The sequence below is a fragment of the Vanacampus margaritifer genome, chromosome 8 (assembly GCF_051991255.1).
Source record: "Vanacampus margaritifer isolate UIUO_Vmar chromosome 8, RoL_Vmar_1.0, whole genome shotgun sequence".
Taxonomy (NCBI): Eukaryota; Metazoa; Chordata; class Actinopteri; order Syngnathiformes; family Syngnathidae; genus Vanacampus; species Vanacampus margaritifer.
The window spans coordinates 17,302,214-17,327,654 of NC_135439.1; the positions used below are offsets into that span (position 1 = coordinate 17,302,214).

General features: G+C 39.6%; 1 protein-coding gene across 4 annotated transcripts in view; it reads left to right on the plus strand.

The window, feature by feature from the left end:
- The window catches only part of shq1 (SHQ1, H/ACA ribonucleoprotein assembly factor), a 37,909-nt gene extending 12,850 nt beyond the window's left edge, over positions 1–25,059 (plus strand). For all 4 annotated transcript variants that reach the window (XM_077574066.1, XM_077574065.1, XM_077574064.1 and 1 more), the window contains exons 8-12: positions 4,577–4,734; positions 6,290–6,343; positions 7,508–7,631; positions 10,579–10,699; positions 24,203–25,059. In XM_077574066.1, coding sequence (XP_077430192.1) covers positions 4,577–4,734; positions 6,290–6,343; positions 7,508–7,631; positions 10,579–10,699; positions 24,203–24,794 — 1,049 coding nt within the window. In that variant the 3' untranslated portion in view covers positions 24,795–25,059. The remainder of the gene's footprint in view (positions 1–4,576; positions 4,735–6,289; positions 6,344–7,507; positions 7,632–10,578; positions 10,700–24,202) is intronic.
- The last annotated feature ends 382 nt before the right edge of the window (positions 25,060–25,441 follow it).

Below are 25,441 nucleotides of genomic sequence, written 5' to 3' on the forward strand. Positions count from 1 at the left end.
AATAATCGTGATTATTATTTTTTCCATAATCAAGCAGCCCTACATATGACGTCAAATTGGTCGATAATTGCAGATAATTACCGGCCACCGATATTATCGCGCATCCCTAGTTTTCAGTTTTCTGCTTTCTCCCAATTAGAATTGGCTTTTAACATCACTTCCCATCCATCTAAAAATCAATTGCTCATCAACTAAGACAGATATGAGCTCTTTGATAGCTGGAGCGACATCATTTCTTTCCTTAGCTCTTTTTACACAGACGTGATAGCTAGCGAAGGCCTCAGCAAGAGCCAAGAGCCCATTTAATTGTGCTATCCAGCTCATCTCACGGCCTGCTAATACCAGCATGGTTTAAGGAGGGCACATAGCTCACAGTTACAGCTTAGATGTAGTGCATGGCCGCGGCAAGCTTGAGAGAGGATTTAGATTAAACAGATAACATTATCACAGGAGGTAGCACTTTTAGCTGTGTCAGAAGACCCTTCTTCACTAGTGCGAACACAGCTGGGGAGCAATGCAAAAGCCATCATTTGCAGTATTGAGTTTAGCCCAGAACAGCAATCAGGATGTGTTCACACTGTAGTGCGATTTCTAGTATGTTTTTTTTGGTTAAGTGTGAATGTTATCATGCGAACCCTGGTGCGCACCAAACTTTGCCTTGTTTAAACATCTGATAGCAACATGTTTTCCTTTCACTGCGGGATTGAGGTTAATGTGCTTGAATAGTGCTTTTAAAGTGCTATTTTCTGTTTTGGTGAACTACAGGTGTAAATGCCAGAGGTCTTCTCCACTGTCTGTCATTGTCAGTCCGTCATCGTTATTTTAACCGCCCTTCTCGCATTCTTGCATTGTGACCGGTTAGAATCCAGTCCAAGTCGGTCGCACTCCCGCACCTGTCTATAAATCTGTCCATAATCTGTAAGACCACACACGAGTTGTTTTAGGCTGTATGACCCTTATCCCCTAACCCTTCAATCACTATATAGCCCCGCACTATAGGAGGGGGGTTATTATATAGTGCCCTCAATCTGTTTGGTGATTTGGACAGCAAGCTCACTACTTGCTCTTGTCACATATCACGTGACCATCTTACCTCACCTTCATGACGCATCAGTGAATAAATCTCTTGACTATTGTGAAATCAAATATTTTTGAAAAAGGATTTCCTTTGTTGTTCATATATTCTTCATCGCTTTGTTCTTCTTCATCTTCTTCTTCAGTCTTTTGGCGGCTGTTATTTCACAACCTCCTATTCAACCCTACACTTCCCAAAAATAGAAATAGAAATTTAAAAACTTGACTCACAAGAACTTCTCTGTAAAATGGCTCTAATATTCAAAGCAACTTTCTGACCTCTTAACTCAGTGTTCACTAATTCCGGTCCTCGAGGTCCGGTGTTTTGCAGGTTTTAGATGTTTCCGCCCACTAGCACACCCGATTCATATAATCAGCTCATTAGCATGCCTGATAACGATCCTGATCTTAAGCATCAGGTGTGTTGGTATGCGGAAACATCTAAAACCTGCAGGAATTTGGACCTTGAGGACCAGAATTGATGAACCCCGACTTAGCTCATTAATTAGTTCTTGTCTTGCATGACTATATTTAGCATATAATTCTTTGGCGCATACCAACACCTAATGTACATGAAGCGCAAAGCGTTTCCATGCAATACAGTCCTCTCTTCTTCTTTTTTTTTTTCTTCTTTTTTTTTTTCCTAGAGACAATACAGTCCTCTCTTAGCAACCTCCTGCAAACAAATACACGAGACAGTTTCTGTCAGTCGTCAACGAAATAGGTGTCTGTCAGTGACGGACAGAGAATTTTGATATACATTTTTATAAAAGAGCAATTATAATCAATCAAGCAGCTAGCTTTTCTGTTGAACTTGACACGAAATGTCAAATATGCAGTCTAATATAGGCCAGCTGTTAATTTATGCATACCCTTCTTCCTATGCGGCTTTTGGTCTGATGACAAAAAACGCACGTGCTAATGCTCAGTGAACTGAACCACATATGTTGCTTGCGTGTTGCTTGTTGCTTGTTGCTTGTTGGTCCAGACCAGAGGACCGCAGTCTATAAGAGAACACAGCCAAAGTTTCCTCATAACCCCTGGAGCATAAAACTCATTCAGTCAATATTTGGGTTAGGGTCAAAATTCCATTTTTTGAAACATTACATACTGTACATGTCTGAGCGGATAGTTACCCCTGTATACATAGTCATTGTGTTCAATTGGAAAACCCAATCAAAAACCACGATGCACGGACAGCATCATTACACAAATAGACGCCATTTCGGCTTTTAGCTTTCTACAGCAGATAAAAGACACTATATTCATGTCACTCACCACGCTAAATAAAGCAGTCGTTTTCCTCCTCGCTCCGAAAGTGTGGGTCTTTACTGCGACGTCATGTTTGTTACTTCTGCTTAACTTGAGTATGTAGATACAGAGTTCGGCATATTTGCCGTAGAGGCAGAAAACACTGCGGAGAAATCAATGTATTCAGGTGAGGCTCGTTTAGTGAGTGTGACTCCAAAGACCAAGATTCCTCGCGAACAGAGCATGCGCAGAAGGCAAACTAATACCCTGTTCAATCGAGTTATTCCAAATGTTTTTATATGACCAATCCATTCAGGTTAGAAAAGGCGTAACCCACTGGTATAAGAGCATATTAGTTTTTTTTGCGCATTTTTTCCCCCAAAATGAATATTGGCAATATCCAGATTTTAAAAGTGGGTTATTGACTGCATGTAAACATTTCAATTCTGCAGACCAGGTGTAAATACAGTGCATGAGCCAGATTAAACTGAACGGTGTGATTGACAGTTTGAATACACAGAAGTTCAAGAATGTCTGAATTTAACAGCCAGTCATCAGATTTTGAGAGCATGATCATGACTTTTAAGTGGTTCTCCTATATTAAGACAACGATACCCTTCATTGGGCCTTTTAGAGCCACATCAGCCCTTTTTCACTGATGCTATAGCTGATATATGTCACCTGACAGATGGGTGCGGACACAAGTGTTAATGAAGTAGAAAGTGGGCCCTTTGTGCTCTCTGGTGTCAGAGCCATCACACTGACAGGCCCCAGCTGTCCACAGGAGGCTCGTATTCATACGCCGCTGCAAACTAAATGGACCAGACAGCTTGACCTGACACTACCTATTGAAGCTTGTTATGTCTCGATTTAGATTGCCACTTGGAAAACTAACCTTTGACCACATTTAGGACAACCACAATCTAGTTTAAAGTTTTAAAATACATCGAGATATAGACCTGACATGGCCACAGTGTTTGCATTTACATTTGCCTTATTTGGTCTTCCAAGGCCATATTCTGACCCTCACTTATCAAATCAGAGGAATGGCGTCATCTTTAGGCAACGACTAGATTAAATGACGACATTGAAAAGATAACAAAAATGGAATTGAATTGTACAGGTTATGGAAAAAATTAAACGATTTATCTAGGTTTAATTTTTTTAAAAAACTGTGAACTAAATGGTGTGTAGACTTTTATGTCCACTAAACACTGTAAAGTGGGGACAATAATTATGTGATTCCCTGCTGAATTTGCTTAATTATAAAGAAATGAACGATATACCTTTTTATTTTATTTTTGCCTGTGAACGCAGAAAAGAACACTATACCTATGTTGTCAGTCAGCAAAATCCTCATTTCGCTTTGACGGCTTTGTGACAAAGATAATGTAAAAGACTTGCTTGTAGTGTTTTATTATATTTACACCCCTCCCCTCCATGTATGAAGTTCCTAAAGAAGAATACAAACAGATGTGGTTACTCGTGAAGTAGTGTAGGTCTTTGTTTCCAGTGCCAGACACACTGAGGATGGAGTCAGGTAGCATCTGTAGGGAGCTAACGTAATGCGGCAGGAATCTCCTTTCCAGCCGATTTCAGCTCCCACTGCAGCCAGAGAGGAAGTGCTATGTGTGCATATAATGTACACGAATGGGAAATGCATACTTTCGGTGTTTGTTTATACACATTCTATAACTACAGCTTCTTGCTAATACACACAAACCTCCTTTACTCATGTAGAAATAGGCCTTGCTATTCCAATTACTGATGAATGTTTTGAGATGAATTAAGCAGAAAGCAGTTTTGCAAAAACAGTAATAATTTTTCTAGTAGGCTCTAAGTGGAAGGTTTAGAAAGAGACAGCATTTAGTTAATCTGAGTAGCACTATAACAAAACTGGTCATGTAAAATGTATTTATTATTTATTTAACAGTAGGTTGTGATTAAAACCTGTAGTGACATCAACCTTCTGTTCACTGACATAACTTTTTGGCAGCATTTTTAATCAGGTAGATACTGTATATTAATATTTAAGATTGTCGGCCCAACTCGTTTTGGAACCTTTTATTTTGACAAATCCAATCAGACGCAAGGATGATCTTATAAGACAATCTTATAAAAACATATTGTCGGGCGTCTTACGTTCTTGGTCGGAAAATATGATTCCTTAAGGCAGGTGTTTAGTAGCCATGCTATCTATATTTGATCTGATTTGCTATTTTAATGCTAGGTCTGTATTGTTCTCTTTCAGTTATAGAGTTCAGCAACGATGAGAAAGAGCAGTTGAGAAAATTCAACAACCAGTCGTACCTGCTCGACAAGACTTCGCGTTACCAAGTGTGGCTCAGCCTGTTGGACATTATACTGGCTTACTCCTATGAAGTGCGCTCGACAGAGGGAGAGCACAATGTAAGTGACTGTTTGTGTGAAGAGTCAATTCCTCCTGAGAAGCACTTAGCCTTGAATGACAAAGTGTTCTTTCCTCAAATCCTTAAGACTCCTTTTTCATTTCATTCATGGCTTTAAGAGATTATCAGCGTATCTAAGAGCTGAGTCAAGGCCTCTCTTTGTCAGTCCTTTGCGGTGAGTGAACAGAGACAATATGAGCAAGGTGTTTTCCATTGCGGAAGATAATTGGCATGGTGTAAGATGAAACCCCAAAAATATACACATGGAAGATTGAACAATCATAATATTGTGGTCTTTATTAGGCGCTGGATTCGCTCCTAAAATAGTCATTTGCTAATCTTGCCGACGTTAATGAACAAATTCCGTTTGGATTTCTAATCTAATATGATTTGTTTCCGAGGAAAAAAGACTAAATAGTAAATGGAGAATACTTATATACTGCTTAATCTACATCACACAAAGTCAAAAGCCTTTTACAAAGCCCAATAGTCAATTATTTAAAAACATATTAAATGCATTGCTGCTGCATTCTTCTAACTACGGAAAAGTATTTTTTGTTTTAAATGGCTTACCTTAAACAGAATCTCACGTTGCATTGTGGCCAACAGTACAATCTCTGTCCGTTATGTCACACAAAACGTAGAAATTGTCCACGTGGCAAACATCCTGAACGCTGTATGGGTTAGCCTACATGCTACTTGGTACACTAGCTAGCGGCGGAGACCATACAAGTAGATATAATAGCAATAGAGCACGCTATGTGTTTGGCTTCAATAAGGTCTTTAGAACTAATTGAATTCTTTAGCGATTTTGACACGGAATGGTTTGTTACAAACATCAGACATGCAGCTATGACACGAACCACATGTCATTTTATAATCGGCGCATTAGGAGCATCGTGGGACTTGCTCACACAGAGGGATGGATCTGGAGGATTAGTATCTGTGGATGGCCACTTTCTGGGAAATCTATGTTTTGCTTCTTTTTCTAAATGATCGCGTAGCATTTCAACATGTCTTGCGCAGCTTGGCAACTTATTGTACTGTTGTCGTTTGAACAAACCACCGGACAGAAAAATGCCCCACGATCAACACGCACATTTGTGTTTGCTTTACGTCAAATCACCGGAGAAGATGTGCATGGGGTGCCGTGAAAAGATTCAGAACATCGTCAAAAGAACGTCAGGTATGATTTCATGTGTATAGACTCCATGCACATTCTAGTTCAACTGGCGTTTACACATGGTTTATGTCCGGAACTGTCAAACTGTCAAAATTGCACTTGCGCTAAACAGTACCATGTAAACAAAACACCGATTTAGGTGATGTCAACCCATTTGGTCAGAGTCCAAAAATTATGATTCAATAATTAATTTGCCATGCCGACTCCAACGAATGACCGACCTACCACCCATTTGTGCACAGCTCTAGTGTTTATATATTGTGATTTTCAGCACACGCCACATATTGTATATTTTTTAAATGTATTATCAAATTAATAAATTAGATTATACTAGATTTTTTAAAATATTATTATTACCTGTCTTATTTTGCAGGTGGAGTCGCCGTGGACAATCAGAAAACTGAGTGGGACACTGTGTTGGCTGGAGGTACGTTTTTCCCCAAAATAACAATGAATGCAATTACTTTGTTCTATGATTGGTGAGACGGTCATAGTAACGTCCTTTTTCAACAAAAAAAGGTGTATGATCGCTTTACAACATTCTATGACTCATCATAACTCAAATTCCAAAATTCTTATTTGGTGTTCAAGTTTAAGGACCCATTTGTATCTCAGTTCGAGTCACGCCTGATTTGTGCACAGCCTGATTATCTGATCTGTGATGTCTTTAAAGTTGAAGATACAGAGAGACATGGAAGGTAACAATCAGCAAATTATTGGAGCCATATTATACATGAGTACTACACGGGTGTGTGTTATTCTTGAAAAGTTTTGGCAATCCCCTTCAAAAATTAATATATTAGTTTTTCATGAAGGAAAAAAAGACTATTTTTCATTCACTGACCACAGCGAGGGGCAGTCGCTCTTCCTTTGTGGTGGCACCAAAGTAAACAACATCCTCCCACTGGTTCATCAGTCAGTCACATTCTTCTATGCCAAGCCCTACTTCAGTGCCGTTTGTAATGCATGCACTCGTGCTCCTTCCCCTACACGAGCCATGTTCTTCCCTTTATTTAATTTTTCTGTCATTCTTTCCATTCCCTGTGGATCACTAAATAACAAACCTATATTCCCCCACGTCCCCAAATCCAGTGCATGGTACTTGTCCTCAGTAGACTGCTGGTGTGACTGAGTTTAATGCCTGCAGCAACAGACCTTATTTACACTCCTGCTAAACAAGCCAGAGGGAGAGAATGATCCCCGATGACACTCATGTCCCAGCTCACAGTACACCCTTAATAGGCCTCAATGAAGGAGAATAATACAAGAGATAAAATCTCTTGGCGCTGCTACCATTACTGGAACAATCTGAGTGTGGATGCAGTGTTTAAAGACAAGCAGCAATTAAGAGGCTAGTGTAGCAGCAGTGGGAGTTTGAAGCGCCTATTTTGTCAGCTCAATAAATGGAGGGAGATTGTTAAAAGTAATTAGCACTCCACTGACTGTGATGAACACCAATAGGAGCCTGTGTAAAAGTGAGAAAAGCCCCGCGGCCAAAATGTCTGGCTGAGCCAGTGTTTACTGCCATCTGCATCTTGATGTGATTTAGTGCTGGATATCTTTTGTGAGTGTCATGTCCTCTGCCCCACAGACTTACAGCTCCTTGCAGGAGGTCCTGGTGTCATTTGGAAGAAGGGTTTTATGCTATCCACTCTACCGACACTTTGCCATGGTGTCTGCTGCTGTTTCTGACGCAGCTGCAATGTTACGATCGGGTGAGTCGTTCTTACCAACACTACGTCAGGCCTTCACCCTCTTGTGTGGTGTTGTTTCACATTGGTGTGAACACTTAATTGTCTCTAACTGGTGTTTCCATTTTTTTAATTAATCAAAAGGGGGGGAAATTATACCGTAGCGGGTTTGAATGCGAAGCAATATTTCCATCGCATTGTAAGATAATGTAATTCTTAATTTATGTCACTAGAAATATATACACGGTAAGATGTCAATTCAGCAAGTACAGATTTTCATATCCATTGAGCAAGTGTTGGAAAGTATAAACAATGTTACTGAATTGCAATAAAATCATTGATGTACTATGAAGCATTGTATTCCTTCCACTTGGAAGACAGTGTTTTTTCTACCTTATTGGAGACGGAGTTCTAAAAATGATGTGGATTTAGTCAATGACAGCTTGTTGGTGTTAATATTTCAAAGCTCAGCTTAATCTTTAAATCGAAAGCCTCCGCGGTCAGATAAGACATCAGTGTAAACATACACTGGCTAAGATTATCGGGTCTGTGATGATTTTAAAGCTCGTAAATGACAGCAAATTAAAGGCCTTTAAATCCCGGATTAACATTTCTGCGCCTCATTAGGTTTGAATAGAAGTTGATCAGGATAGCCAGAGAAACAGCAGATGGTCACACTTTTCCTGATAATCACCTTGTTAGCGGCCTCAAAGCATGTTTACACTCTATCTGGAAATTGCTGTACTGTCTGAAACCTCTGCCACATACAGTACTATATTTAGCCTATATTGTTCCAGGAATCATAAATACTGGGTGACCTGTCATTTCTACAACTGATGATGGAATAGTTGTATTTGTTATACAAATTCATTTGATTAGAAAACAGTTCAGTCCTAAAAATTACAGCTCTTTAGTCCATGTGGTCCAGATTTGATCAACTTTCCCAAAAGTGCACCAAATGTCCACCTTAGTGCCTGAAACACTCCTGGATGTGGCATTTGAAAATTGTTAATAACAGACACACTCCTCCCTCGCTGCAGAATGTAAAAAAAAAAATGCAGTTTTTGCTATTCCCATGACCAGAGAGGAGAAAGTGAGCCTTGTCTGAGAACCATGCATCATGGAGAAAGTCTGGATTGACATCGATTTTATTTTTCACAAAACCAACAACACAAGACAATTATTTTGTCCTTATCCGCCTGGGTGAACTTCTGTTTAAGATGAATTTTCTAAGGGTACAATTTTAGATCCATGATCAAAATCCGCCTCAGTGATTCCCAGGGAACGTCCAGCTTCTGACTGCGCCTCCGAATCAACTTCATAGGGCTGCAAGCAACAGCATCAACATTCCCAGCCACCCTAACACTCAAACATAGTCCAGTTTGGATCCCTTCAGCTTTAGAGCTCAGGATCTGAACAGTTCCTTTAGACCTAAACTTATTGATCCATCTGCAAAATCAGCCTTTTGTCTGGGTAACAATTTACATTAACTTTATTTTGAACGTATGCTATTCATTTCATGTGGAAGCACATTAAATGAAAAAGTATATACTTGCCTTTCAGTGTAATAATTTTTAACCTTAAGCCCATTTGTCACTGAAAAGATGAAGGCTTTGCGAGTGTTTGTGAACGTAGCAAATGTGTTTTTTTCCTCGTTCACCAGATGTTCGTGAAAAGTTTTAATGGTCGCAAAGTTTTTCTTGTCATAAATTGCTTTAATACAATTTAAGAAATTATGCTTTTGCTCCAAGTGATACTTTGTAATAATATTCATGTACAAAATTGGTAGTCAATTTACTGTCAGTTTGGATGAGGTCTAGCATCATAACATGCATATGAGTTAACAAGATATACCATATACAATATATATGTATAATATTTAATCTTCTTCCCTACTTAACAGACTGTTCCTTAGAGCAATTACTCCTCTACTGTAAACTTTCCCTATGAAAAAGGAAATGGAATCTTGTAGTCAATTGTGTGTTTTTGCTTCACACGATCCAAGTCCTGACATTGAGTGCAGAGTTCCCTGCATATGATCCCATGCTAAACGAGAACCAAATGTTTGTTTAAGGTTTTCCTCACTGCGAGTGTACTGTTTATTTTGATTGGCTCGGAATGTTTTGGACAATGCGGCCTGGCTTTGCAGAGGTGGAGAATGTCATTTTCTCTTTCCCTCAGTAGATTGTTGGCTCTTTCAAGAGGGTATTTATGTGGATGGTTGAAAAGAAAAGTGCTTTGGCAGTTTAGCTTGTGAATTGAAGAAAAGAATCATAAATAGCAGCCTACGTTTCCCTGCATAAAAAAGAAAATACTATATTGCTATAATGCTATTATTTACTATATGTTGGTTTAAAGACAAATCAAGTGATGGCATCGGTCTTGGCATCCCTCCAGGACCATTTTAGAAATAAAATTTGTCATGAAAAAAATGGAAGAAGAAATCAACATACTTGTGTCCTTTTTTTTAATTTAATAAGTTCGATAGAACTGACCTACTTCTGGGAAAGCAGTTGGAGTACCCAATGTAAATTTTACTGAACGGTAATTGAGCTTGTTGCGATATTTGCAAAATGTCATACAAAGGCTGTTGCTTCACAAGTTCTTCATACGTTCTTCAAACAACTTGTGTTATTTTTGTTATTTGAAATCAAACACATTTTTGACAGAAATTCTGTCCCAAACTACAATTTAAGTGACGGATTGAACACCAAAAATAGAACAGTCTTGCTTTTTCCTCTTTCTCTTGAAAGCTAATCAAATTCTTGACCAGAAACCCTTTTCAAACGGTCTGGATTAAATTACTCACTTGTCTTAATAGGATTTTGCTCTAATATTGTTCCCTTGTCTTTGATGTATACAACACCGGCTACAAGTTTTCAGATGTTTCTTGTGTCTGTCAGCAGCTAGAGTGCGTTGTAACGAATACAAATGTTTTCATTTGCATGCCATATTGTGTTTTTTTCTCTAGGGAAAGCCTGCATCCTCAAATGCCTGCTTGATATTCACAAAGTCTTCAGACAGAATGACCCAGCCTACATACTCAACGATCTGTACATTACTGACTACTGCATCTGGATCCAGAAGATTAAGTAAGTTCACAAACCAGCTGTCATAACATACATATGCACAGACACACAACTTTGAGAGCAGACACACACCTATGCGACCTTCATCTTAGAATAATTACCTTCATAGTCAGGGGAAGTGCCACTCGGTCCGCGTGAAGCATTAACACTCTCGAGGAGAGGATTAGAAGTGTCTTTTGTTAAAGCAGTGCCAATTGAATTACCAAACCTGCCAGAGATGCAGTCTTGGCTGTCTCATGTGTCAAAAGTACCATCAGTGAGTCTTCGGCATCAAGTGACGCAGCTAAACAAGCCAAACAGGACAGTTAAAAAATAGTCGGCAACTCCTTGCTACACATCATTCAAATGAGCCTTCCACACAAATCAATTTGCTGCAAAGGGGGTAGTTTTGTGACATTTCATCAAATTTCTGAAAATCTTCCCATCATCACATAATTTCTTGGGGAAAAAAATTCTCATCAAAAATCATGAAAAAAGGTAGTTTAGACTGTGTGTGGCATCATACTCTGAAAAGCCATTGTTGCTCAGCAATATCTGGAAAACGGTCTCACCTGTAGCCTTCACATTTTCTACACTGTATATCTGTTACTAATAGCCCCCAGACATGGAATGTCAGGGGTGTAGCTCAAGTATAACCTAGTATGGTAAGTACTTAAACTTCTCCCAAAATTTGGATTGTCGAAATTTGAAGAGTGGCTGAGCTCTCAGTTCTGAAGATAAACTACTACTATCACTTCTGCATCTATCTCTGGTGTCATCTTAAACATTCTCCAAAATGTTTTTTCTGGACTGATTAGTTTCACACATATTGAGACTAAAAAAGACTACAAACAAATATTTGCCCAACCTCAGAGCCATTTTCCCAAAAACTAATAACAGGTATCAGGCTCAACCTGACTAGATCAAATTCTTGTGAAAATAATATTTAAAAGTTAGGAGTGTGCTTTGCCTTTTTTTGACAACGTGATTTAAAAATTCTGATATTGATGGGGGTTTTGTGGCTATTTTTGGTGCTGCATGTCAAAGTCTCCCACAGCCAACACAGGTGTTTCAAAGGATCAGCTAATCACCCAGCTCTGCATTAAGTCTGATAAGGATCCTCGGCTGTGTTGGCTGAGGGAGACATGGAAAACAGGCTGGATAGGGGGAACCGCGACCCGGTAAAAAATGGTACCAGTCTGAAAATATGAGGGCAACTGTCAAAACCCCATGTTAAATAACCTGCCAGGCTGCCACTCAAATCTACGGTGCGGAGGATGCGTTTGGAGACACGGTGCGGCGCGGCGATAATTTGCATATTCGCCAAAGTTGAAAAATGTGAACTTTCTTCGCCTCGCTGCCTGATGGACTGAAATATGTGCCACATCGGCTTCGGGGATGGACTATGTCACACACAGTGACCTGTCACCTGCGTGCAACAACACGGGCAGCCACTTAATACTCCCGGAAAAAAATTATCCGCTCCTGCGGGTACGACGCATGTTTTTCAATAAATACATAAAAACACACGTGGGCTTTGTTTTGAAACAAGAAAAAAGTATTTATCGCGGGGAAAAAAGAAAAACAAGCACTCGCGCTGCATTCAATGACCAGACATGCAGTTGGAAATCTCAGTTATACATAGAAAAAGCTCAGACGACTGAATGTTACTGTTTTTTCTGTTTTATTAAAGATGTTTGAAGTTTATATATCTGTTTACAAGGAACCTTTTCGAATAATCTACACTTTTCTGTGGTAAAAGTTATAATATCCCACAGCAGGGGATGCAATTTTTGTACGGGAGTAAATACTTTTGGCACAACAGCGGAACGCTTCCCCCTATTTTAGGTGTGAACATAGCATAAAGTGCTTCTGAATTGTTCCAGTGTGCTTGTATAGCGTAATCCGTCTCCAACAATATCTATTATTTATTTATCCCACTGAGTTCTGTCCCGGTGAACACAGTGCTCCATTCTCTGTGTATCTGACGCGTCATGTCGATGTGTGCAAAAAAAAAAAAACATTCTGACTGCACAGCGATCTTTATGTCAGGGAGTTCCAGCAAGAAATTCTAGCCACTTTCACCCCTGGGTACGCGAGGACCACGGTTGAGAACCAGTGTTCTGGCCAATAGTTTTCAGACTGGAATTTTCTGCCCTCTGTCTGCGGCTGTGACGTCATGTGTGCATTGTGTGCATGAAAAGGGAGTGTACAGTTTCATGTTTCGGCCACATGTGGCAGTAGCGATTCAAAATTTGATTTCTGCATTGGGCAGCTTTAATTATCCACTAGATTGGATAATTAATGATTGAATTAATTAATAATCTGGAATAATTAATGATTAGATTATTAACACATAAAAATTGGAGGCTATTAGTAACATATAATGACTAGAAATTTTGAAGGCTATGGGTGAGATAATTTACCTGATATTGCTGTTTAAAAATGGCTTTTCAGAGTATGTACAAAAAACATCTACGCTAAACTACCCTCCATTTAATGATTTTTCATGAGAAAATATTGACAGTAGAAACTTAATATTTTCGATATTTACTATTAAGTGTGTCTGTTTAATAGAATTTTACAGGACAGGTCAGGTGGGAGGTATTTGATAAAATGACACGGAGCGACCCAAAGGAAAAAAGTGTTTTTATTAGTCGGGATTGAGATCGGCCCCAATTTCCTTTATTTTGGGGAATCAGTGATTGACCGATCCCGTAAAATAAAACCGATCTTGTCCAATAATGTCATCTCCCTTTTCAGAGGTCTAAAGTCAGCCACTGTCCTCTTCTGATGAGATGACTAATAGGCTTTTCATTTATTTTGTGAGAACTACTTCATGTTGAGTTAAAAGAACCCGTTTGCGTATTGTTTTACATAAAAAATAAATATTGGAACATTGAATGTGTATGATGTTGGTTATGAAAAAAAATGTTTTGTCAATTTTGAACTGCTTAACCCTGGCATGTAAATGTGGCGTGTCAAAAAATAAATAAATAGCCAATAGGTGAATTTGCAGGTGCCAGTTGTACGCTATAATGTATAAGTACGGCTTTGCAGTGGAGGCGATCAGCTGAATCTCGCTTTTACCGGGAACATGTTTTTGATTGGCTGTTCGATTAGTGATGTTGCAACACCATTCATTGGCGAATCAAATTTTGAATTGCAGCAAAACTGGTAGTCGACGCTCCACCACTCAACAAAAGTTGCCGAACTCCCTGCGCTGCGTGACAGTTCAGTTGGTTTTGTCCGCGCCATTCAGTCTGCGGCAATCCTTTAAGTACAACATTGTAATTGCACTATTCAATACTTTGGAGTGTGTCTGTGTGCTGGAGTGTCTCATATTTTTCCACTTCAACTAATAAGCAAAAATGCAAAATCAACACTGTTTCTAAATGCTAAGGATTCCATACCTCCCTCTGCCGCCTGATACGCAATTCACAATTTTATACACATTGCATCGATGAACCTGTGAGCGCATTACTCCTTAATGAGCTGTTTTCCTTTTGGCCCGAGTTCAGCAAACTGGTGTGCTTCTCTGGAAAAAGCCCAGTTGAAAAATGTGTGCCTGCTGTTGAAGGCTCAGTGCCCAGACGCAGGCACTATAAAAGGTCTGTAGGGATTTAAGGCTTCCCCCCCATTCCTCGCATTTTCGCTTTACATTTTTTTTTTAATAAATCTTGAATTATCCTCCTAAATAGTAAAGGATGTGTGTTTGGATAGATTGTAGAAGCCTCAGTTCATCGTTGGTGGCATATCTTTCTTCCTGAGATCGAAGAGCAAAGAAAAGATAGAGCTAAACTTTTGCAGCTCACTTAAAAAAGTGATCTGTCTGTGAGCTTGGGGGCACCAGAGAACATTTCACCTCCCTGCTTTTCCTTCACTCTTCTCTGCTTGTTTATATATATATATATATATATATATATATATATATATATATATATATATATATATATATATATATATAAAAATTAAGTCAGTTTGGCCTTACATCTTGTGTCTTACTACAGCCAGCACTGGTCTTCGAACAGATAAGCACATTGTATGGATGTGACTGAATAAATTTTTGTTGTTTTCATTCCTTTAAAGTGACGTTTAATGACAGTCTGCCATGTCTTGACACAGATCTTTGCTTGTGCGTTGAATTCTGGGGAGCTTCTAATGTATGGTGGTTGGGTAGTAGAGGGCAGTGTTCCGTGGTGAGTCCTGCTTCTCCACATTGACAGGCAGTTGCTCTAGTCTTGTAAGCCCCAGTTTTTCAGCGCAACCCTGAATCGCACAGTTCTCTGGGTGGTTCCAGTGAATTGATAACCTTTTCATTTTGGCTTTTCACTTCACAAAAGATGTTCTTCATCTGCGACAATTGTATATGCCGTCATCCATCTCCACATTGATTTTTGTATTTGTGAGGATGCCAAAGTACCCCAAGAAAACCCATACGGGGAGAAAAGATGCAAACTCCAGACAAAAAGGTCAAGCCAAGATTTGAATCTGGAAGATTTGACTGTGAGACAAAGACGTCTTACGACTGGAGTCCCACACCGCTGATATTTGGACTTTATAGCCACACTTCCAATATGCTTCCACCACATTTTCCATGTGTTGCAATAACCAGAGGAACCTCTAGTCAAAATGCAAAGCAGCACATTTAAGCTTGGCTTGTGTAAAGCTGTGAGGTTTCAAACAGAGGCACTTCAGTTCAGCCTTTGCTATAATATGTGGTTTGTTGCAGCAACCCTTTTGTTTTAACTTGACAGATTCGATGACATGAGTATTGTTTTCTTCTCTACGTGATATTCCCCCTTGCAGGATTTGTCATGTCTGCACTAAGTAAGTCATCTTTGGGAGCCGAGCGGAAAGATGAGATGTAATCTTATACCCTAGATGCCATTCCTGTCTCTTGTCAAACCTCGCAGATGAGGCAAGACACCATCAGTCTCAAATGATGGGACACAGCGATTAATGGTTGTTTGTAGGCCTGGGGGGCTTGATTTATTTAATCTCCTCGTCGTCCCACATGCATTTCTTCTCATAAAGTCCGCCTGACTGCAGAGGCATCAGTCTCAGATTTACAACCTCATAAAGACTTCAGTGTGATTTAAGCCGAAGGGCAGGCACTCCCTTTTACTCTCACACACTCGTGCGCACGCAGTCAAAACAAAACGTCAACCTTTTGCATTGAGCCAAGAGCACGCTCTTGAACAAATTACTGCTCATATTATCTAAACCTTGTGAAACTCCTGGAGTTCCTGAATGCAACACAAATCTGTCGATTAAGATTTGAATGCAGCAGGCTGCAGTCCTGTTCAACTGCATACAAGTTGTCTTGCTTTGCTCTTCTCTGCTCCTCTTTTTTTTCCTTTTCAGTAATAGTGCCATGCTATCTTATTTATTGGACGTATACTTCCATTATAGCCGACAAAAAAGGTAGTGCACTGGATCAGTCTGTCAGTCAGGTGAAAGGTGCGGGTTAAAATAAATGGTTCCTAATGGTGTCTTCTTGGGAAAGCCAAAACGTGCTGTTTTACTTGTCTTGAGAGATGAACAAACAGAGCAATTATGCATTGTTCCCCAGATTGTGAAATAGGAAATTTTCACCATAGCAGAAGAATATAAAAACCCGACCGAGTGTGAAGTGAGCACTACCCAAACTCCACAAAACTAAATATATTTTTACTTTCGAAATAGAAAGAGACACTTCTTCCACTTCTGGCTTAAGTCATAAAGAATTCCACCAAACTGGGTAAATCTATGAAATCAAGCGTCGGGTCAATGTCTGCTAAATACATTGGCAAATCGCCAGACAAACCACAGACAGTCTTTGTTTTTCTGTGTATCTTTGATGGATTCAAAGAGGATGAGATGAGATCGAGGGTGACCAGAGGGCTTTTGTCAACGCTATCAATGAATAACGCAGCTTCTTTATCTCATGCTTTGCCTCAGCACTGGAGGCGATGGGAGAAGCCCAGCAGGTTAGAACAAAGACAAGGGATCTCCCAGCTAACACGGACAAGTAGCACAGATTTCTTCCCTGCGTGGTGCCACTCCAGCTTGCTGTGCTGAGTAGACCGTCTTTAGACAGACTTACACATTTTGCACAATTACCCACTCCATTTCCACTTGCAATCCATGTTACAGTATTATTTGAACAGTTGTCACTTATCAAATGCACTCTTACATCCTTCCAAATTTGATACCAGAGGCAAATTCAATTTAAACAGCGAGAGGCGCTTCGTGCATTTTTATCTGATAAAGATGCTTGTTTCCCCTCCAAGACAAGTTCGAAGACGACATTTTCATCCGTTGTGTTAATTGGTCAAAACAAACATGCAAGATGCCGCATCGTCCAATCAGATTGAAGTATTGTACAGCAAGTCCCTCCTTTCCCGAACAGATCTGCCGAGTGAAGCCTCAGATTGATAATGTGAAGAACTCCCTCAAGTGAATCACATTTATAAATCTGGCTTGCGAGGTTAGTAAATGAGTCATTGGATTTTTTTTCACTGTACTCAAATCCCTTGTAATGCATTGCATCATTTAATGTTTCATCAAGTGTCTTCATGAAAAAGTATATATTTTAATCCAATCCCTTTAAGACGGCCAGGGTTCTCGCCGTATTTCAGATTCCTTCTGGTGGTGTGCGTTTGTTGTTTCGGTTCCTGACAAAATGAAAATGTTCCAGAACAAATATCCAGAATGTTCCTGAGAAGTTTTGATAGGAGTTGGCATGCATGTCTCACCTTGAACTTTTGGCAACGTGTTGAAAATGATTCAGAGGTTGTTTGTCATTTTTGGTTTCGGCTTAACATTTTCATTTCGATGCATTGAATTTATACATCTGGAAACACACTTGATCTGAAATGTTTTGAAGCGCGCAAGCAGACACGCTGAATAGGGTTCCTCTTTTACACAAAGACGATGAAAGGAATGTCAGACTGTAGTTGAACTCAAATACACAGACTGAACTTTCCCTCCCTCGCACAGACCCCGTCTTCCTCTTTTCATTTAAACAGTTTGGCAGATGGAGGCGTCTTTGTCTTTACAAAAGTATTCCAACCGAGATAGAGCCAGCCCTTCTCAGTTTAATGAAGGCTAGCCACAACAGCAGCGTAGTAATGACCGGTTTGTGTACAACGTTGTCCCTCCCCCTCCTGGACAGAGGCTTTGTATTCACCACAGGCCAAGCGTCTCCTACCACGGAGCAAGGGAGGGGAGGGAAAACAAGCTTGCCTCTCCAATGCTAACTCAATAATGACTTCCCACGGGGGGAAGAGGATACTGGGCAGTCTTTGAAGTGGCTGTTCTGTTGGAGTCTCTCCTGCCTCAGTCGCACTGTTGGATACTCCAAGCAAGCCTCATTCCCACTTCATGCACAAATCATCAGTGAAGTCTATCTTTATCATGCGGGGTTATTCTTCAAGCCTTTGTCTATTAGTAATAAGTTCAGTTAGACTTGGAACTCAGTTCTTCTAGTATTTTCAGGTTTCCAAAATGTCCTGGACGCAATGTTCCGGCTGAACTTAAGGCTGGATTTGCGGTTGATGGTACATGTGATACATTTTTATTTATTTTTTTGTCTGTCTCAATTTAGAAGTACGGTGAAAACTTAGACATGAATAGCTCATTAGTCAAACCTAGGCGGCGTAATGTGTAGGCTAATTGCTTTTGGAAGTTTTAGGGGAAGTCAATCCTGACCACACTAAACAGTCTGTAATGTTTAACATGATTGTTTACCGCTGTGCAAGGCTTTGCAATTAATTGAAATTCAATTAGAATTTCAATTACACTCCTCAATTGAAATATCTGCATAATCGTAAAAAAAAGATTATTAATACACATTTTGTAATTGTTTAAATGTATACATTTGCAACTTTTTTAAAAATTTAAAATAACTAATGTAGTACATTTTGTTTCATCCAAAAGGAACTTGCATAATTAGTGTTTCAATTAATTTTATTTGTCTTAATATTTTTTACGTTTAAACATTTTCTTCAAGTTTTTGCCGACATAAATAAATAAATATATATTATTGTAAATATATATTTTTATAAATTCTGTTTGGTCCAAAAGGAACATACATAATTATAGTGTTTCTATTTTTAATTAGTTTTAATATTTGTAGATGCTTAAACATTTTCTTTGTTTTGTACAAAAAAGAATAATCGTTTGAATAATCGTGATTTCAATTATTGCCAAAATAGTCGTGATCATTATTTTTTCCATCATCGAGCAGCCTTACTGCTGTGTCACTCCTGTATTAAGTTGTTGTTAATTTATAGTACATTTTGGAAAGGTGTGAGTTGTTTCTGGTGTTCAACAAATCTAAGCAAAGTGATACCAAATATAGTTCTCTTGACAGTAGATGTAAATAGATCGGATAAAACCACTAAATCGGACATTAAGACCTGAAGTGCAAATCCAGTCCAAGAGACAGGCGTATTTTTCCACATCTCCATGAGTCAGCCAATAGAGGTTTTGACATCTCACTGAACAAATGTCCATCATGGGCAGACAAAACTGTGGAACATATGCAGATTTTCCAGTGCGGGTCCATTTGCTGGCTACATGCTCCGATAAATCCATTTCAAATGATTGTTCAACAATAATTAACTCTTTCACTGCCACTGACGTTTAAAGACGTCAAGTAAAAACCTACGGAGCACTGCCAATGACGTCAAAAGACGTCATCCAATTTATTTTTTTGTTTTTTTTTGAAAGGGGTGGGGGGGAAGCCTTCCGGAGATGTGCTGAAAATTTTAACCAGGTTTTTTTAGCCTGACTATTTTTGGCCCCTAGAGGGCAGCAATGACTGTCTTTTGACAAGATCGGATGGGCGTCAGTAGAGGCGGAGCTAGAGCGTCGAGCAGGAGATCAGAATGGAAAACAAAGAAAAATGGCGACCAGTTTGCGAGGAGCTCACGCCCGAGCCGTTTTATTTCAAAGACAAAAGCATCGACCAAAAAGAGCACATTGATGACAACGATGATCATCATCGATGATGATAAAGGTGAATCCGAGCTTGACGGCGAAATTGGAACCGCTGACGCGGCGGCTATGACGGCGTCGTAAACGCGGAGCACAATCGAGCACGCACAGGCGGACGTTCGATCGGACGACGGAAAGTGCCCCAAGTCCAATGCATATTCATCGGAGAAGTGTGTACAGTCTGCTACTTGCTATTTATTCCCCCGAAAAAAGGCCGTCAAGGAAGTGTAACGTTTGCACGTTGCACAATGTGAAAGTGAAAGTAAACTGCTGTGCGAGTCCTGGCGTCTCTTGCACGCAGGAGAGCGTTACAAAAAGAAAAACTGTATTTGAAACATCCTCATAATTGTAAGTAGTACCACAGTTGCACACATTTGTAAATAGTTTGGGAAATTGTTTTGTCAAATTGTTACACTGTTGAATGGAAATAAACATATTTTGCAATCAAAAAATACTTTTTCATTGTTGGTGAAAGCGTTTTACAGAAGTAAAGCACTATTTAGGTGTTTGTGGCATCATTCATGGACAAAAAGAAGTGTACAATTCACTAGAGTGCATGAAATAACATCGTTTCACAAAAAGCCGTTTTTCTCCGCTTTTTGTTTCAAAACAGAGAATTTTGGTGAAAGTAACCATTTTCTATTGTTGATTACTGAAGAACGGAATAAGGTAGAAACAAACTCTTTTTTTCTGATGAAAGATGAGAGTCCAATCTTTCATTTGGTAGTATGTGTGTTTCCATAGTCCAAACACAACATTTTCTGTGGACCTTGAAAGATCAGTCAAAATACTTAAATCGGCTGGCACTGGGAACAACCCGTTTCTGAAAACGTCTGGCAGTGAAAGAGTTAATTCAATTGGAGATCAGAGGTCAAAGCTCTTCAACACCGGACCCGTTTCTACCACACCTTTTTGCACCTTGCTGGGACAGTTAAGGGTCTTCCCCAAAGATTTTCCACGAAGTAAATCACTCGAGTGTGAGGGTTCTTGTCCTGGAGTTGATTCCATTTTGTTTAAGGCTGGATAAACAATCAGTTGAACAAATCACAACACAACACAGTAAACAAAAGGGCAGCAATGAAAGGCATCCAGTGTGTTTTTCTTCTTGGCATGTAGCTGTTTATTTTTACAAGGCAACCTTTGTTCTAGAAATGGCCAATTTTATTCCCATTCCATTGCCAGTAACAGAAATGAGTGTGAATGTGTGTGTGAAATGAGTGTGCTTAGCTTCAACCTTTAGATGCATTACTGCTGAGTTTGGTATCATACCATCATGGTGTCAAAAAGTGACAGCACAGAGTAGCAAAATGAGACAAACATTTACTGTTACTGGAAACGAGACTTTTTGGAAAGATAATGAAGATAGCACTGCCGTACTACCAATATTTCAGTGCAATGTGTTGAAGTAGGATTTTAGTTTTTTTTTTCTATTGGTCTGACATGAACATGAATCAGCTCACCTATAATATATGTTTTACATTGTTTTTGCTGAGGTGTTAATAAACATACATCCTAAAGTTGGCTTAAACTTCACCGGAGAGAAAAAAAAGAGCCGATTGGGACTGCACAGTAAAGAGGAACAGTTGTAGGGCTCAGCAGTGGGTCAATTGAACTAGAGTGTGTAACAAGAGCTGAGTGTGAAAATGTGAATGACAGCAAAGGGGGGTTCCTCCCAACGCACGTACACGTACACATGCGCACGCACGCACACATCAACAGAACTCAAATCCGTTACTCCAACCTGAATGGACGCAGCCTAAATCTCAGTGACCCACAGAGGTCAGCTCGTAATCGGCGTGGCAAAGGGGGGCAGCACGTATGGCGGCACCAAAATGCAGTCTTCAAAGTTTTTTTTGGTTTTTTTTTGTGCTTCTGAGACAGCACGGCAGGCATTCCCGACATGAATAGCGCACCGGCAGGAGCGTCGTTGCGCACAACAGGAGCCTGCTTGGACTTTCAACAGCAATAAAACACTTTTGCTCACTCTCGACTGGAGACTGCGCGTTGAAACTATAAAACTGCAGCTGCACGACAGGAACATTGTTTTGTTGATCCACTCTGTTTAACTATTCTCTCTTTCTGCTGTTTTAGCAATAATTGTATGTATAGTTAGAGGAGACGAGGATTGTTGAATCTCGCTAGGGTATTCCTGATTTACGAAGATCCCAAATAGGCTCCTACCTTCCAAAATCAGCCACAGCAATTCCTATCAAACTTGGTAAATCACATTGTACGTGCTATGTTATGTATTTGTATATACTCCTCCCAGAAGAAGAAAGAATCACCTTTATTTTTCATGTACCCAAATTTGACCTCTGACCTATCCCATTAGTGGTCAGAACAAAGCCGCACTGGGCCAGGGGTTTACTGAAGCCAAAGGAGTATTGGCAACTTGCTCAAGGGTCGATGGCCTTCAGTCGATCTTAACCACTTTAATATTCATATTCTTTCATTGAACAGCTCCTGCTAATTATTTATTTAATAAATAATATCTGGATGAGGATCAGATTTGGTTAATGGACCTAATGTTTTTGGATGAATGTCTTGCAGTATGCAACCTTAGCCACTCAAAATTGAGAAGGTTGTGTTTTTTTTTTTTAGAGTCCAGATTTTACTTTTCATGTACAGTGACCGCAATAGTATAAATTCATGAGTAATTGATGCCCCTCCCAATAGGTTTTCATTGCCTAAGATGCCATAAGATGGTCGCTAGACACAATTTTTGTCTAAATGAAGCCCATCATCTCACTTCAAAATGGCACCTTGGCATCCAAATGCCATGAAATGGCAGAAAAACAATACTTGATGCTTTGACCTGAGCACAAAAACCGTGAATAGGTGACTTTTTTTTTTCTTCCATTGTACAGGTCGTCCTCTAGTTACAGGCATCCAACTTAACATTCGCACATACAAAAAAACGATGACTAATGTCCATATATACCATAAAATGCCGTTATTGAGCTCACAAGTTTATATTTGAAAGTGCGTGCCACATCATACATTACGGTACTGTACTGTAGTTCCCCTTTCTGCCACAATCTCGCCGAGCAGCAGCGCACCATGCTAGCATCTCATCTCTATCTTTGTCTGTTTCATTGTCTCTCTCGTTCTAGTCACCGCGTGACGCACTTGCACTGTAAAGTGCACGTTTCCACGCAAGTAAACTTTATGCAAGTTAGCGTGGCTAAAAAACTAAAGGCTAATGGTACGCACTGCGTGTTTCGCATTTGTTTTGTCACTGGGGTGACTCCACACCTGCGTTGCTTCGAAAAAACAAAAACCCATTAGGACAGCAAGTCAATCTGGTGACCTGTGGTTGTTGGCTGCTAAACGCTATTTTTGCTGCCAGTTCAACAGCTGTAAACAAATTAATCCACTCACCGGATATGGCCGCCAACTTCCTTGTTCCCCATTATCATCATGACCGGTAAAGAGCAGCTGGCTATGTTGTATACTTTTCAGTCCCGCAATGACTACAATGATACTGTCTCACATTGTTTTGAATTGAATTGAATGTATGTATTGACAGTGTGTGTTTATACAGTATATACTGTATATAATATCATTTATTTAGTTAATTTGCCTCATTTATTTAAAAAATAAAATAAAAATAGTGCTGTCAAAGCATTAGCTAATTAATTAATCACAAAAATCATCGCATTAATCATGTATTAACGCAGATTAATCACGCTATTAGTTTTGACGACAGATGACCCTTTGGCGGATAATTTGTTTGAGCAATAAACATAACTACATGCATGAAAGTAAAGCATTTAATAAATGTTAGTGTATGACATTCAGAATATTTGTTTATGTCAAACTATTGGGGCCATTTTTTGTTCCATTTTAAATTATGCAAGTATTTTACTAATTAGATCGAAAAAATTGAAGACGTCCTCATAACCTTAAATGTCGAAATAATTAACGCATAACGGGCTCTTCAAATTTCGCAGGAAAAAAAATTTGATTGATAAAAAAACATTTTAATTATGCGATTAATCATGATTAATCCAAATTATAAGATGTGATTAATCTGAAAAAATTTTTTTATCGTATGACAGCTCAAAAAAAAATCATATACATCTCTTTTTTAATGCATCTTGATTTAAGAACAATTTGACTTACGAAAAGCCTCTCGGAGCCCATTGTGTTCATAAAATTGAGGACCACCTGTATAATGGAGGATAGGTTTACCCCCCCAAAAGTCTGTGAATGCCCAACTGTTAATATGCAATTTCTGTCATGGAATAAAAATGAATAACTGAATATAAGTTATTTTTATTATTGTTATTTTTCCTCCCCTTTTTCCCTCTTTCATTCTCTGTTATTGTTCTTTTCTCCTATGATACGGACCCCTCCTGGGTCTGGAATAAAATTGTTCAATTTATAAGGTCAAACGCTGCTTTGGGTGCATTTAACAGTGAAGAGAGATTAACAATATTGACTTCTGAGGTTTGTGCTTGTAGTTGCACTGGAGGACTCATCTCAGGAATTGGGAGCCCTGAACTGAGTAATGAAGTGTGTTCTAATCTAATCTCGCAGGTCAAAGAAGTTGTCAGCTTTGGCCGCTGCACTACAAAAAGCCTCCGTACAGAAAAAAGATTTGGATTTGGACATTGAGGAACTCGAAGAGGCGGCCTCAATGGTTGTCGAGGAGGAAGACGGCGCTTCCGAGGGAGCTTCAGCATATCACAGCAGCAGCCGGTCCAGCGACAGCAGCACTTCGGAAGAAGACGACGAGTCTGAAGCCGAAGGGCCAGCTCGCGCCGAACCCCGGAGAGGAGGGGGAGGAGAGTCATCTAAGGACAGCCCTCTTAAACCTCAGCACACCGCCGCCGTCTGTGATTCCATCCCACAGGAGCGAGCAGCCACATTGCTGTCAGCGGAGGGCAACGTCGACATTCTCCCCCAAGCCCCGCAAGGCGCCAGAGCGCTCATCCAGGAGCTTGGGGAGCTGAAAATCTCTCCAGAATTGCGCGGCAGTCCTGAAGCAGAAAGAAAGCATTTGCAACAGAGCATTGATTCATCAGGAGGGAGCAGCAGTGGGACTTTATTGGAGTCGAGCCCTCGCAGAAACCCCCTCCTCATCATTCAAAAACAGGAAGATCCTCATTCGCTGGACTTTATCTCATGATGTGCCAATTGAAGACTTTTTTTTTTATGTTTCTTCCACGTAAGTCATGTAATTAAATGTGATTGGTTTTCATTTCTGTTCATTGTTGTATTGCGTATTTTCACACCCATTATAGTTTTTTACGATGTTCAATTTTGTTTGATTAAATTGGTCTCTATATTTGATAGTTTTTTTTTTCATCAGACAGTAGTTGGACTGAGTGCTTTTGCTTTTACTGCCCATCCCTGTATTTGCATGACTTCTAATAAATGGTTATTAAAATACACGGTTCTTTTTGCACCTTTTTTGTTTTTGTGATGATGAGACTAAGTAGCCAGTAGAAAATTCCCTTGAAATTGGCAATATTCCGCTTTTATCTAGTGACTTAAGTTTGCTGAAAAACACTACAGAAACTGTACAACAATCTTTGCATGAGTGCACATTGCCTACAGCGAATGCCTTGTTTTATAAAAGACCACTCTCCATTTACTGTATGATTAGCCCATTTTTATTTCTTGAATGGTTATCGATATGACTGAAGAGTGTGGAAAAACTATAAGAAGCTGTCGCATATATTAACTTTATGGGGGGGGGGCTTTCTGCTAGAGCATACAGAAGGCTTTGATGCAGCTTCTGACCTGAAGAGGTCGCTTAAAGCAATGGCAGAT